This window comes from Cynocephalus volans, chromosome 18, assembly GCF_027409185.1.
Source record: "Cynocephalus volans isolate mCynVol1 chromosome 18, mCynVol1.pri, whole genome shotgun sequence".
Classification (NCBI taxonomy): domain Eukaryota; kingdom Metazoa; phylum Chordata; class Mammalia; order Dermoptera; family Cynocephalidae; genus Cynocephalus; species Cynocephalus volans.
Genome location: NC_084477.1, coordinates 8,595,136 through 8,608,783, shown reverse-complemented (window position 1 = coordinate 8,608,783; position 13,648 = coordinate 8,595,136). Strand labels below are relative to the sequence as shown.

Here is a 13,648-nt window from a genome sequence, read left to right as displayed (position 1 = left end):
TCAGTAGAGGGAAAATAGCCTTTTCAACAAATGGTGCTGAAAAAACTGGATAACCATATGGGGGAAAAAATTAACTTTCATCCCTTCTCACTTCATAAATGAATTTCAGATGGATCACCAATCTAAACCTATAACGCTTTTAGAAAAAAACTTGGGTGAATATCCTTGTGACCTAGGTATAAACAAGGATTTCTTAGAAAGAACACAGAAAATACTAATCATGAAAGCAAAAAACTGATAAAATTATACAACCAATATTTAAAACTTCTGCACAAAGACATTTTTAAGAAAATGGACAAGCAAACCACACACAGCCTATGAGAAAATACTGACAAAACATATATCTGAAAAAGGACTTTGATAAATAAAAATTGAAAAAACTATAGATCAATAATAAAAATACAAACACCCTAATTTTAAAAAACTGAGCAAAAAAACGTGAGCATATACTTCACAAAGGAAGACATAAGAATGGTGAACATGCACACAAAAACTCGTGATCATGTTGATATATATATAACACGAATCTAAACAATGAAAACTGGGGCCACAATATACTACTACACATGCACTAGAATAGCTAAAATTAAAAAGACTAACAACAAAGAATATTGGTGAGAACACAGAACTGATAAAAATGTAAAATGGTACAATCCCAATGGAAGAAGTGTGCCAATTTCTTTTAAATTTAAACATTTTAAATTTAAACCACCTAGCATAGCAGTCCCACTCCTAGGTATTTATCCAAGGAAAATGAAAACATTTCAAAAAAATTATACAAGAATATTCCAATCAGCTTTATTCCTAATAGCCAAAAAACTGGAAATAACCCAAATATTCACCAACAGGAGAATGGATAAATAAATTGTGGTATATTTATAAAACGGCATATTACTCAGCAATAAAAACAAAGTATTAATACACGCAGTCACAAGGATGAATCTCACAGACATTATACTGACTGAAAGAAACTGGACACAATTATACTCACTGTATAATTCCATTTATATGAAATTTTCAAACAATCAAAATTAATCTACAGTTAAAATTCAGAATAGTGGTTGCCATTTGACAGAAGTTGTAGGGAAATGATAGGTTAAGAAACTTCCTAGGGTGACAGAAATATTCTATATCTTGATTAAGTGTGAATTCATTTGTCAAAACTCATGGAATTGTAAATACACAATTAGTGTATTTCAACACACATAAAATTTACCTCAAAAGATGTAAACAAACAACAAAAAAAATTCACACTCCCTAGTTCAGATAGCTTCACTAGTGAATTCTAGATATTTTTAAAAGAAATAATATGAATTTTACACAAATGCTTTCAGTATATTCAGAAAGAAGGACACTTCTCAAATTGTCTCATGAACTAAGTATATCATTCCAAAATGAAAGGAAATTATAAGGTAAATAAATTCAAGGCAAATTTCTCTCATGCACATAAACAAAAAAATTCTAAACAAAATATTAGCAATCAAGGCCACCTACACAAGGGGTCTTCAAAAACTTCATGGAAATATTCATATTATCTTTCCATGAACTTTTTTAAGTATCCTTGTATTTTAAAAGGATATATAAGGGACAATTGGATTTATATAGTAATACAATATTGGTATATCTGAAAACCAATAATAATTCCCTTATTAACCAAATATATGTAGTTAAATCATATCATCAAAATAGACACAGACAAAACTTTTAATAAAAGTGAACTCCTACTCATGATAAAAGCTCTCAACAGACTAGAACTGGAAGGAAAAAGAGTAACAATTTTGGAGGAAAAAAGCAGGAGCAAACATCACACTCAATAGCAAAATGCTGAATGCTTTCCCCTGAATTCACAAACCAGACAATAATGTCCATTTCACCACTTGAATTCAACATTTTATTGAAGATCCTCTCTGTTTCAATAATACAGAAAAAAGAAATAAAAGGCATAAGGGCTAGGGGGAAAATGCTGTTATTTGGAGATGATATGACTGAGTACATGAAATACTCAAAAAAAGCATGTATAAACTAGAATTAACAAGTTAATATATGAAGTCCTTAAATAAAGATCAATATATAATACATCAATTGTATTTCTAGCTTAGTAACAAAAATTAGAAAACAGAATTCTAAAACTATCATTTACAAGCTTATCAAACATCAAATACTCATAAATTTAATGAAACATGAACAAGACTTCTACACTGAAAATTATTTTGAAAAATTAATCAGTAATACATATAGAGTCATCTGACTTAAAACAAAAGTTTCCTTGCAATGAAATGTGGAAAAGATGGTCTTTAAAATAAACGATATAGAGAAACCACAAAGAACAAAATGAACTTTGACCCATACCTCGGAAATACAAAATAATACCAGGTGCATCATATACTTAAAATGTGAAAGATTTTTTTGAAAAATTATAGAAAGAATTTTTTAAAAGATTACAGGAAAACGTGTTCGTGACCTTGAGGTTAGAAAAAATTTCTTAAAAGGAACACAGAAAGCACTAAACATAAAGGAAAGTTTAACTGAGCATGATTAAAGCTAAGAGCTGTTCAATACAAGATCTACAAGGTGAAGAGAAAGACAAACCACAGAACAAAGGGTATTTTTTAATACACAGACACACACAGACACAGACACACACACACAGACACACACTCTCTCTCTCTCTCTCTCTTCCAACAAAGGACTTGTATCCAGAATATACCAATAAACCAGACATCCCACCCACCCAGCTCCTTCTCCCCCAACCCCTAAATGCACACTTCATGAAAAAGGATATCCAGGTGATGTAAAGTGATATGAAAATGTACTCAAGAGTTATCAAGAAATTCAAAATGAAATAACTACTCACCCACCAAAAAATGGATGAAGTCAAAAAAAGGACCCAAATGTTAGTGAGGTTATGAAACAACTGAAAACCTCATACATTGTTGGTGGGAGTATAAGTCACTAACCACCTGAGAAATTATTTGGCACTATCTAATAAAGCTAAAATGCCTACCCTGTTCCATTTATAAGTTTATATCAAACACAAATAAGTGTTTATGTCTCCCAAAAGACATATATAAGAATGTTCATAACAGCATTATTCCTAACAGCCAAAACCATAAACAACTTAAATACCAACACTAGTATAAATAAATAATTTATGGTATACTCATACAAAGAACTACTGTAAATAGTTCTATGAAAATCACATAAGTATAATGCTGAGCAAAAGAAAGCAGAAACAAAAGAGTACATATTATATAATTCCATTAATATAAAACTCAAAAACAAGCAAAATAAGTCTATGGTGATAACAGTCAGAATAGATGGTTAACAAGGAAGTGGTTATTCACATACAAGGAACCTATTTGAAAGCTGGAAATATTCTGTATCTTGATCTACATGGTGGTTACACAAGTTCATACAAATTTAAAAGCCCTTCAAGCTATCTATATATACACACAATTTTTTTTTAAAAAGTTAAGACCTCAAAATAGATACATTCTCAGACAAATAAATGCAGATAATTTATCATCAGCAGACCTGCACTGAAGAAATACTAAGAGGAATTTTTGGGTCAAAAGGAAAATAACTCCAAAGGGAAGTATTTGAATGTACATGACTGTGAAGAGCAAGAGAAAATATAAATATGTCAGTAAATCTAAATTAATAAGGAAAGTATAATCATATCCTTTGGGGTTTCAAATATATGTAGAACTAATAGGACAGCAATAACCAAAGAAAAGGCAGAAATCAGGTAAATGAGAATTGGAAAAATACAAATTTACCAAGGATACAAGTGATAATATCTAGGGGTACCAATAAAAGAAGGCAAAACTAAGAAATTCACGCTTAGGGAGTCAGGGAATAATTTAAAATACTCCATTAATTTTTTTTAAAAGGAAGAAATGAGAGGAAAATAACAGAATAGGCAAGACGAATATAAAATTAATAGTAATAAGTACTGTAATTACATTAAATATCAACTGACTAAATATACTCCAATTAAAAGACAAAAGATTATCAAGCTAAAGAGCACACCTGGGGTCCTAGGCAGGAGCCGAGGGCACATCCCCCACCCAGAAGAAGGCAAGGAGCATGCCGAAAACACCACTTCTGTGCAGGTGGCCCACCATGGCCACCACCACAGCCACAGCTGCCCAAAAAGCAGCTCAACACCACAGCAGTAGCCACAGCCACTATGTAGGTGGCCCACCACACATTCAACTGCACTGACACAAGGAGAATCACCAGTGGAGATCGGAAACAGAGGATGTCTCTCTCCTCAAAGCCCACTCCAGAGTAAAAGAAGAAGCAACTGCTCTACCAGATGAACAAACATCAATGTAGAGATACTAGAAATACAAAAACCCAAGAAAATATGACACCACAAAAAGAATACAGTAATTCTCAAATACCAGACACTACAGAATAGGAAACCCTTGAAATGACTGAAAAGGAATTCCAAGCCAAAATCTTAAGAAAAACTGAGATACAAGAAGACTAAGTTAGACAACATAATGAAACACACACAAAAAAATCCATGATATGAAGGAGGAAATTTACAAAGAGATTAAATGTAGCAGAACTTATGAAACTGAAAGATTCACTCAACAAAATAAAAAACACAACTGATAGATTAAGCAGCAGGCTAGAATAAGCAGAAAAAAGAATTTCTGATCTTAAAGACAGTCTTTTCAAAATAACCCAGGTGGCCAAAAAAGAGGAAAAAAGAATTTTTTTTAAATGAAGAAAATCTAAGAGAGTTAGCAGTCAACCTTAAGTGCACAAACATTCAAATCATGGGTGTTCCACAAGGGGAGGAGAAAGGAAAAGGCATGTAAAAAAAATCTATTCAACGAAATAATAACGGAAAACTTTCCAGGTATAGGGAGAGACACGGACCTTCAGATACAGGAGGCTCAAAGATCCCCAAACAGATTCAACCCAAAAAGATCCTCTCCAAGACACGTTATAGTCAAACTGGCAAAGCTCAAAGACAAAGAGAGAATCTTAAAAGAAGCAAGAGAAAAGCATCAAGTCACCTATAAGGGAACCCCTATCAGACTAATAGACTTCTCAACAGAAATGCTACAGGCCAGTAGAAAATGGGATATTATGTTCAAAATACTAAAAGAAAAAAACTGCCAGCCAAGAATACTATACTCAGCAAGGCTATCCTTCAGAAACAAGTGGAAAATAGTGTATTTTCCAGACAAACAAAAACCGCAGGAGTTCACCACCACACGACCAGCCCTACAACAAATCCTCCAGGAAATCCTACATTTGGAATCGAAAACCTACTGGTAGAACAAAAATGCATACGAGAAAGAGAAAGAAACTAAATCTTACCACCACACAAAATAAAAAGTTAAAAAGAAAAAAACATAATGACAATGTTAATAATGCCCCTGCTTTATTTCCAATTTTACTAATTTCAGTCTTCTCTATTCTTTTCTTGGTCAATCTAGATAAAGTTCACAAATTTTGTTGACCTTTTTAAAGGAAAAAAGAAAAGAAAAAGAAAGCAGTTTTAATAAAAATAGTTTGAGACAGAAAAAGATTACAAAATGCGATTAAAAAACAAGACCTAATTATATTCTGCTTAACAGCAAATGTGCCATAAAGGTATAGAAATTAAAAGGACGGAATAACATATTTAATGTAAATACTAATCAGAAGAGCTAGAGTCACTCTACTAATATCAGATCAAGAAAAATTTAAGTCAAAAAGCATTACAGAGATAAGGGGGAAATTCCACAGTGACAAAAAAGTTAATTATCAGGAAGGTATAATAAGCCTAAATTTGTTATCAGCAAAAACTAAAAGAAATAAACAAATCCTCTCAGGAAATGACAGATCAAGCAGATAAAACAGAAAGCAGGGATATGGAAGATATCAACAAGACTAATGAACCTGACCCAATTGATATTTCTAGAACACTGCACAGCAAATTTCAAAGGACTACAATCACACTGTATATTCTCAGACCACTTTGAAATTACATTGTAACTCAATAACAGAAATACAAGTAGAAAATCCTCCAAATGTTTACAAATTGAGAAATAAATTTCTAAACTCATAGATCAAAAAAGAAACATAACGGAAATTTAAAATCACTTTGGTAATCATATTATATTTTGAGCAAAACAATAATGAAAATATGACATATCAAAACTCATCAGCTGTACCTAAAGCTGCTTAGAGGAAAATGCATATCTTTAAAAGCACGTTTGAAAACAAGAAGGGCTAGAAATCAATGCTCTATATGTCTGTTTCAATCAATTAGAAAAATAATAGCAAGCTAAAACCAAAGAGAGTAGAAGAAAGAAAACATTGAAGAGCAGAAATTAATGAAACAGAAAACAAATCTATAATAGCAAAATTCAAAAGGCCAAAAGTTAATTCATTAAGAAGATAATAAAATAGACATAAACCTAGCAAGACAAATCATAAAATGAGAGATACAATCAATATAGTAATAAATTTGAAAAATTAGTTGGTATGGGTAAACCTAGCAAAACTGACACATAAATAGAAAAATCCAAGTAGTCTTATTTCCATTAAAGAAATTGAATATATTATTTAAAACTTTCTCACTAGGCCCTCCAGGCTCAGATGGATTCACCAGTGAAATCTTATAAGCATATAAGGAAAAAATAATAACAATCTTCACAAACTCTTGTAAAAGACAGAACACTTCCCACTTTTAATGAGACCAGCATAATCAAGATACCAAAATCTGATCAGGACATTAGAGACAGAAAAATCACAGGCCAAGTTTTCTCAAGAGCATAGATGCAAAGATCCCAAAAAAACACACATTAAAAAATAGCACACCAAATCTGTGATACATAAAAAGGATAATAAATCACAACCAAGTTGGACTTATTTTAGGAATGCAAAGTTAGTTTAACATCTGAAAACAAATCAGTAAACTTTGATACATTGACAAAGTAAAGGAGAAAAACCATGAGTGTCTCAAAAGACACAGATAAGGCATTTTATTAAAATTCAACACAATTCATGATTTTAAAAGTATAATTAACAAGACTGTTGGGTATGAGGTCAATAAACAAAATTCAATTATATTTCTAACTACTACCTAGAAAACAATTAGAAAGTGAAATTTAACAAAAAATTCTAAATAAAATATTAAGAATATCACATACCTAGGAATAAATCTGCTGGAAAATATGGAGGTTCTCTATACTGAATGAAAACTACAAAACATTATTGAGGGAAAACTATACAGCTCTAAATAAATGGAGGAGCATACCTTGTTCATGGATTAGCTAACTCAACATTAAGGTGTTATTTGCAAATTGATCTCCAGTTTCAATGCAATCCTAATCCAAATTCCAGCAGGTAGGGTATGCGTGTATGTATAGAGGAGTATTAGTGAGTAGAAACTGAAAAACTGTTTCTACAGTAATATGACAATACAAAGGGGGAAGGAGAGACGGGGGAGAAGGAAGTTGGAGAACATACATTACCAGATATCAAGAGTTCTTATAAACTAGAGTAATTTAAGACAGTGTGGTACTGGCACAAGGAGAGACAAATAGACCAAGAAAACAAAAGAGACTCCAGAAACAAACTCATACTTACACTGACATATAAAGTACATGTGAAAACTGAAACATCTTAGGAAAAAATTCTACGTAGATGTATTTCATTCAAGACTTTAACATATTTTCTGATTAACCGTATCAATTACAACAGCAACTAAATAATATTTTGGTTAAATTCCCCCAAGACTGAATAAAATGGCTTCCAAAACAATCAGATCTTCTATAAAATCTTAATCTCTTACCTCCCCAAAAGCTCCTCGACCAATCACCTTTAATATTTCAAAGTCTTCTCTATGTAATCGCATTTGTTTCACTTTAGAAGTAAACGGTTTAGCTGAAACAAAAGAGCAACATCAATTACTTTCTCAATGAAATGTAATACAATTGAGATATAAATAATGGTACTTCTTACTTACACAATCAAAATTCAAATTATGGTAAGAATTAAGGCAAAGTACTTAACAATCTCATCAAACTATGAGAATAAATTTAACTTCTCTAAGAAAACAATGAATTTCCTTTACTTTTTATATGTGAATTTTCATTTTTTGGTGAGAAACATGTTTGAACGCCAAATAACATATGAAATAATGGAAAGCAGCAGGAATATAAAAATGAAACCAGGGCCTGGCCGGTTAGCTCAGTTGGGTAGAACACAGTGCTGTAACACCAAGGTCAAAGGTTCAGATCACCATACTGACCAGCCGCCAAAAATAAAAAAAGAAACCAGTTAATTCTCGTGTTATACAATCTGTGTATTCAATCAATGCTAGATATATATTTTTTGACACACAAAGATACAACAAGTAAAAGCAGATTCCATGGCACCAGCGGGATCTTCAGCAATTCCTACCAAATAAATTAATATTTCTTTCACACTTATTCATTTATTTATTCTTTTAACATGTCTTTAGCAAGAGTCTACACTATACAAAGCATGGTGGCAATGACTGTAGTTTTAAAAAAAAGGTGATTACAATACAATATCTTCCTTCAAGAAGCTCTCAGTCTTCACGAAAGACAGACAAGTATGCACATGCATGCACACACACAAAATGTAATAATGCAATAAAATTTCTAACAGAGATAAATATAAAGTGCTTCAGGCTCATTGAGAATGGGACCCTAATCATATGAACACTAATTTTTAATAAAGGAGGTAACGGATGAACTAAACCTTGAGAACTAAGTAGAGTTTTGCTCCTTTGCCTGGGTTTGACAGTGCAGACATTCCAGGCAGAGGAACCAATATAAGTAAATGAACAGAGGCAAGAAGTAAATGTGGTGTGATAATGATAAATAATCCACTTTTGTTACGGAATTGTGAGAAGAAATGCAAAGCAATCAGAGCTGGAAAATGGAAAGTACCTTGAATGTCATGCAAAGAATTTAGATATAATCCTATTAATAACAGGTAATAAATTGTTATTTTACAATGCTGAAATCAATTATATTCTCTGCTGCCTCTAAGAGAAGTTTAGACCTGACTCCTTTCTCTGCTCGTGTTCCTCTTTATTCTCACACAGAAAGGAGGTGATATGATTAAAAGGTCATATATGGGTACAGCTCTCCTCTCTTTCTTGCTTCCATGGAGCCAGAGGGTGACAAGATCAGATATACATTTGAGTATTAGGGGAGTCAGACACAGCAGGCCTTACAGCTTGCTTTGGTCTGAAGGTATTTAGTCCTAACTAGCTTAGAAAACAGGAGTATTCCACACTGCTTAGCCCAGTCTACTAGAGACTTCTGCATTAGTGTTTTAGATTCTAAGGAAATGGTACAGAAATTGGATCTCTATGAGTATTTGGAATTCACACAACAGAGAAAAGGAAGATCAAAGAAAAAGTTCAAACGAAGGTATGAAGGATCTCATGAGCATGAGACAGAGAAATGAGAGGATGAAAGGAGGGAGGGACAGAGGAGGAGGGAAGAGGAGAGAAGAGGACGGAAGGAGAGAGGGAAGGAGAGGGGAGGAGAGGGAGAGAGGGGGAAAGAGAGGTAGGGGGGTGAGGGAGAGAAGACAGCCAGGGAGTGAACACTTTGATAAAACGACCAAGGCATTGGACTGGATAAATTGTGAGACTGTGGCCACTGCATATCAGTCAGGGTCCCAGTAGGAAACAAATTATCCTAATTTGAGGACAGTTCATTTACAAGTGGACTATTTTTTACAAAGCTGTAGGTGGACTATAAGGGAACCACAAGGAACAGTGCACTAATGGGATGTTAGCATCTGTCTCTTTCCCAGCTTCTGTACTAGCATATCAAAAATACTTGGTTAAGAAGGGAAGGTACAGAAAGCCTGAATTTAAAAAAAAAAAAAAAAAAGGTGAAGCCAGTGTGAGACTAGTACTAGTCTAACTGCCAGCTAGATCTGGAAAACGTAACAAACTAAGCAGTGTGGAATACCCCTGTTTTCTGAGTTCTTGCTCTATTAGTTCTCATAAGAGCTGGTTGTTTAAAAGATTCTTGTACCTCCTCCCTCTCTCTCTCTCTCTCTAATAACAGACAAGTACACAGTTATTTATAGTACAGTTCAGTTCTTAAAGAATAATTCTTTGTATATCTTCCTCTGGGTAACGTCCTACCTATCTAAAACGTTAGAAATCTAGATATTTCAATCCTCTCAAAAACTACTGCAAAACAGAAAATAATTTATTTTTTAAATCCAGAGTAACTGAAATATCTTTCAGATCAGCACACAATTCAGGTAAATACAATTCATATTGTTAAAATAATCTTTTACCAAAGGTACAAAGGATGACAATCTTTAAAAAAATAATCTTTCCATGCAGTAGCATATACTTTGAATGCACAAGCAAATGAGAATTGTAAAATCATGCAAAACTAGGATTAAAGAGTTGGTGAGTTATACAAGTCTTATGGGAGCCTATAGCATTAACATAAATTAAAATAATAACCTTTTCTGTTCTTCACATCCTGGAACATGCTAGAATATATATCTCATTTCTTTAACATTGCAAAACTGTTCTATTTCCAGGCCTTCGAAAATGAGTTGCTTACATCAAAGATTTCTTCAGAAGGCTTACAGTTTACTAATCATTTATTATTCAACTCTCTCAAGAAGTATCTTTGAACAGCCACTGTATGCCAAGCATTTTATAAGATGCTAGAGGTACGAAGATGAATAAAACAGGCCCTGTCTTCAGGTAAACAAATTATGCAGTACTACTCTCCTATTTAAAACTTCCACTGCGGCTGCATACGAATTGCTAATAAACAGAAAATGATACTCACATTACAAGAAATCAGAGAAATGTAAATTAACTTAAAGGAGTATTCTACTATTTACCAACCAAATAGGCAAAAAATAAAAAATATGAAACCGCCAAGTGTTGACAGAAATGTGAATAACAGGTATTCTAATACATAGCTGGCAGGACTGTTAACTACAATCCCTGTGGAGAAGATTTGGTTTTTCTTTTTCATTCCCTTAACATGGCATATTACTTAAGCAGATTTTAGAAGTTGAACCATTTTTTGTGTATTTTGATAAATGATAGCTGGCTGTAACATAGTTTTCAATACACAGCTGAAATTGATTTGCTCTGATTTTATTTAGTAATTTTACACCTACATTCATAAACAAAGTTTGTCTACAATTATCTTTTTTCTGTACTGTTTATTAGAGTCAAGAAACAGAGACAGATCTCTAAGAGAAGATTTATTTGTGAAAACAGGATTGCAATCCAGGACACACACACAGACTGGGGTGGTCTCCAGTATGCCTTAAGAACAAAGAAAAGTTTGGGAATTTTATGAGAGAGAGGAATGTTATGTACTGTTTTGAAAGAAAGCTCACTGACACAAAGTTCTGGGGGGTTGGCAGGCTTTGATTGGTAAGCAAAGGCAGTAAGTAAAAATTAGTCTGAAAAGTCGTGGCAGTTTGTTTCTGCAGCTACTAGATAAAACTAGTTTTAGGATTACAGCAGCCTGTTTCATCAGTGGGGCTCATAGAAAAATTTTATTGCAGCAGGTGCTATGTCCCCCAAGTGCTTTTTCCTCCTGGCCTTTCAACTCCAGTTATAGTTTGGGTATAATAAGAACATCCCAATTTGTATAACCATCTTTCACACTGTCTTCACCTGGTTCGGTACCAGTGATAAACCAACTTCTTTAAATGTAGTGAATAGTATCTCTCCTTTTCTATTATCTAAAACAAAATAATTGCCAATTGTTTAATGATCTCAATGTGAAAAACAAAACTATAAAACTTTTAGAAGACAATATAAGAGACTATGACTTGAAGGTCTGGGGAAACTTGCTAGTGACAACATCTAGCATGTGTGTCTTTTCAATGGACTTTTGATAACTGATTTTTTTCATATTACTGTCAATTTCATGTTTTCTATTTCTACCTGTGACAACTATGCTAACTATATTCTTCTGTGAATTGATGTATTGCATCGAAATTCAAATTCACTGGAATAACATGACTAATAATATTCTTTTATTTTTAAAACTACTATATGGATGGGTTTGATCACGTTTTAGTTGCTAACAGTGTTTATTTGGGCCTATTTTCATTGTTTTACAACTTTTTATTGAAAATTTACTATGTTTAGATTTGCTGATCCTTTCTAAATTTCTGGGGGGTAAGGGAGGTGCTGTTTAAGTAGGTTCTTACCTGGATTTACATGAAATGTCAGAAAAAGAAAGTAAAGGCTAATAATAGCTCCTCACGCCCCTGCCCCCCCCCCAAAAAAACCAACTAAGTTAGCCATTTTGACATTAGACAAAAGAGACATGAGGGCAAAAGATATCAGTAGAATTGAGATAAAAGCAGGCCATAGGTAGTGATTATTTTTAAAAATTTTTTAAAGTTCAGCTAACCAGGACATGATTCTGAACATAACCCAGTAACATAACCTCAAAATACGTAAAGTCTAAATTTAGAAGAAACAACTTATCTTCACAGAGGGAGATTTTACTACATCTCTCTCAGTAACTGATAGTTCAAACAGACCAAAAAATTTTCAGTATATTTGAGCAACATGTATTTAACACTCCACCTAACAGTTGGAGAATATTATTTTCAAACACAAATTGAACCTCTACAAATTTTTATAACATGCCAAGACATAAAACTACCTCCAACAAAATTCAAAGTACTGGTAACATAAAATACCAAGTAGTGTGTGTACAGTGCAACTAATACAATTAGAAATCAGTAACAGAAAGACAGCCAGGAAAGCCCGTATCTCTGAAATTCAAAAGAAGAAATTAACAAGACAGTTGGAAAATCCTCAAAACTGCACCATAATAAAAAATACTACTATCGAAACTTCTAGCCTAAACAACTATGTTTTTAGAAAACAGAGCCTTCAATATTGACATTGTGAAAGAAGGAAAGCTGAAAATTAAGGTGTTAACATACAACTTAAAATATTAGTTCAAGAGAATAAACTCAAAGTAAAAGAATAAAAAGAAAAATGTAAGGGAATAAAATTATTTAATTTGCAAATAAGCATATAATAGAAAGGCCAACCAAAGAATGGTTCCTTAAAAGACTAATAAAATGCAACAAAAGAAAGAAATGAATAAAAAAACAATACAGTCATCCCTTGGTATACAGTTCCAGGACCCCACCACAGATACCAAAATCTACAGATGCTCAAGTCCCTCATATAAAATGGCACATAACCTACAGACATCCTTCTGTATACTATAAATCATCTCTAGATAATTTATAATACCTAGTACAATGTATATGCGAAGTGGATAGTTGTCATACTGTAATGGATTTTTTATTTGTATTATTTTTATCGATTTTTTTCCTAATATTTTCCATCCACAGCTGGTCGAATTTTCAGATGTGAAACCCATGGGTCAACTGCACTGGGAATGAGAAATTGGACAAAACCACAGAAGTTGCTGAGATTGTACAGATAAGGGAATAGCATAAACAACTTATGCCAATAAATATGAAAATGTAGAAGTGAACAAATTCCTAGAAAGAGTAACTGATTTTTTTAAATGCTCAACATCATTAAGCATCAGGGAAATGCAAATCAAAACCACACTGAGATAATATCTAACCCCAGTCAGACTGGCTATTATCA

General features: G+C 33.0%; 1 protein-coding gene across 16 annotated transcripts in view; it reads right to left on the bottom strand.

Annotated features, from left to right (window-relative positions):
• Positions 1-13,648, bottom strand: part of CDC42BPA (CDC42 binding protein kinase alpha) — a 302,649-nt gene that overhangs the window by 233,184 nt on the left and 55,817 nt on the right. For all 16 annotated transcript variants that reach the window (XR_010022324.1, XM_063082833.1, XM_063082832.1 and 13 more), the window contains exon 2: positions 7,808-7,899. Coding sequence is in view for 15 of the 16 variants with exons in the window: in XM_063082833.1 (XP_062938903.1) it covers positions 7,808-7,899 (92 nt within the window). In the remaining variant the exon portion in view is untranslated. The remainder of the gene's footprint in view (positions 1-7,807; positions 7,900-13,648) is intronic.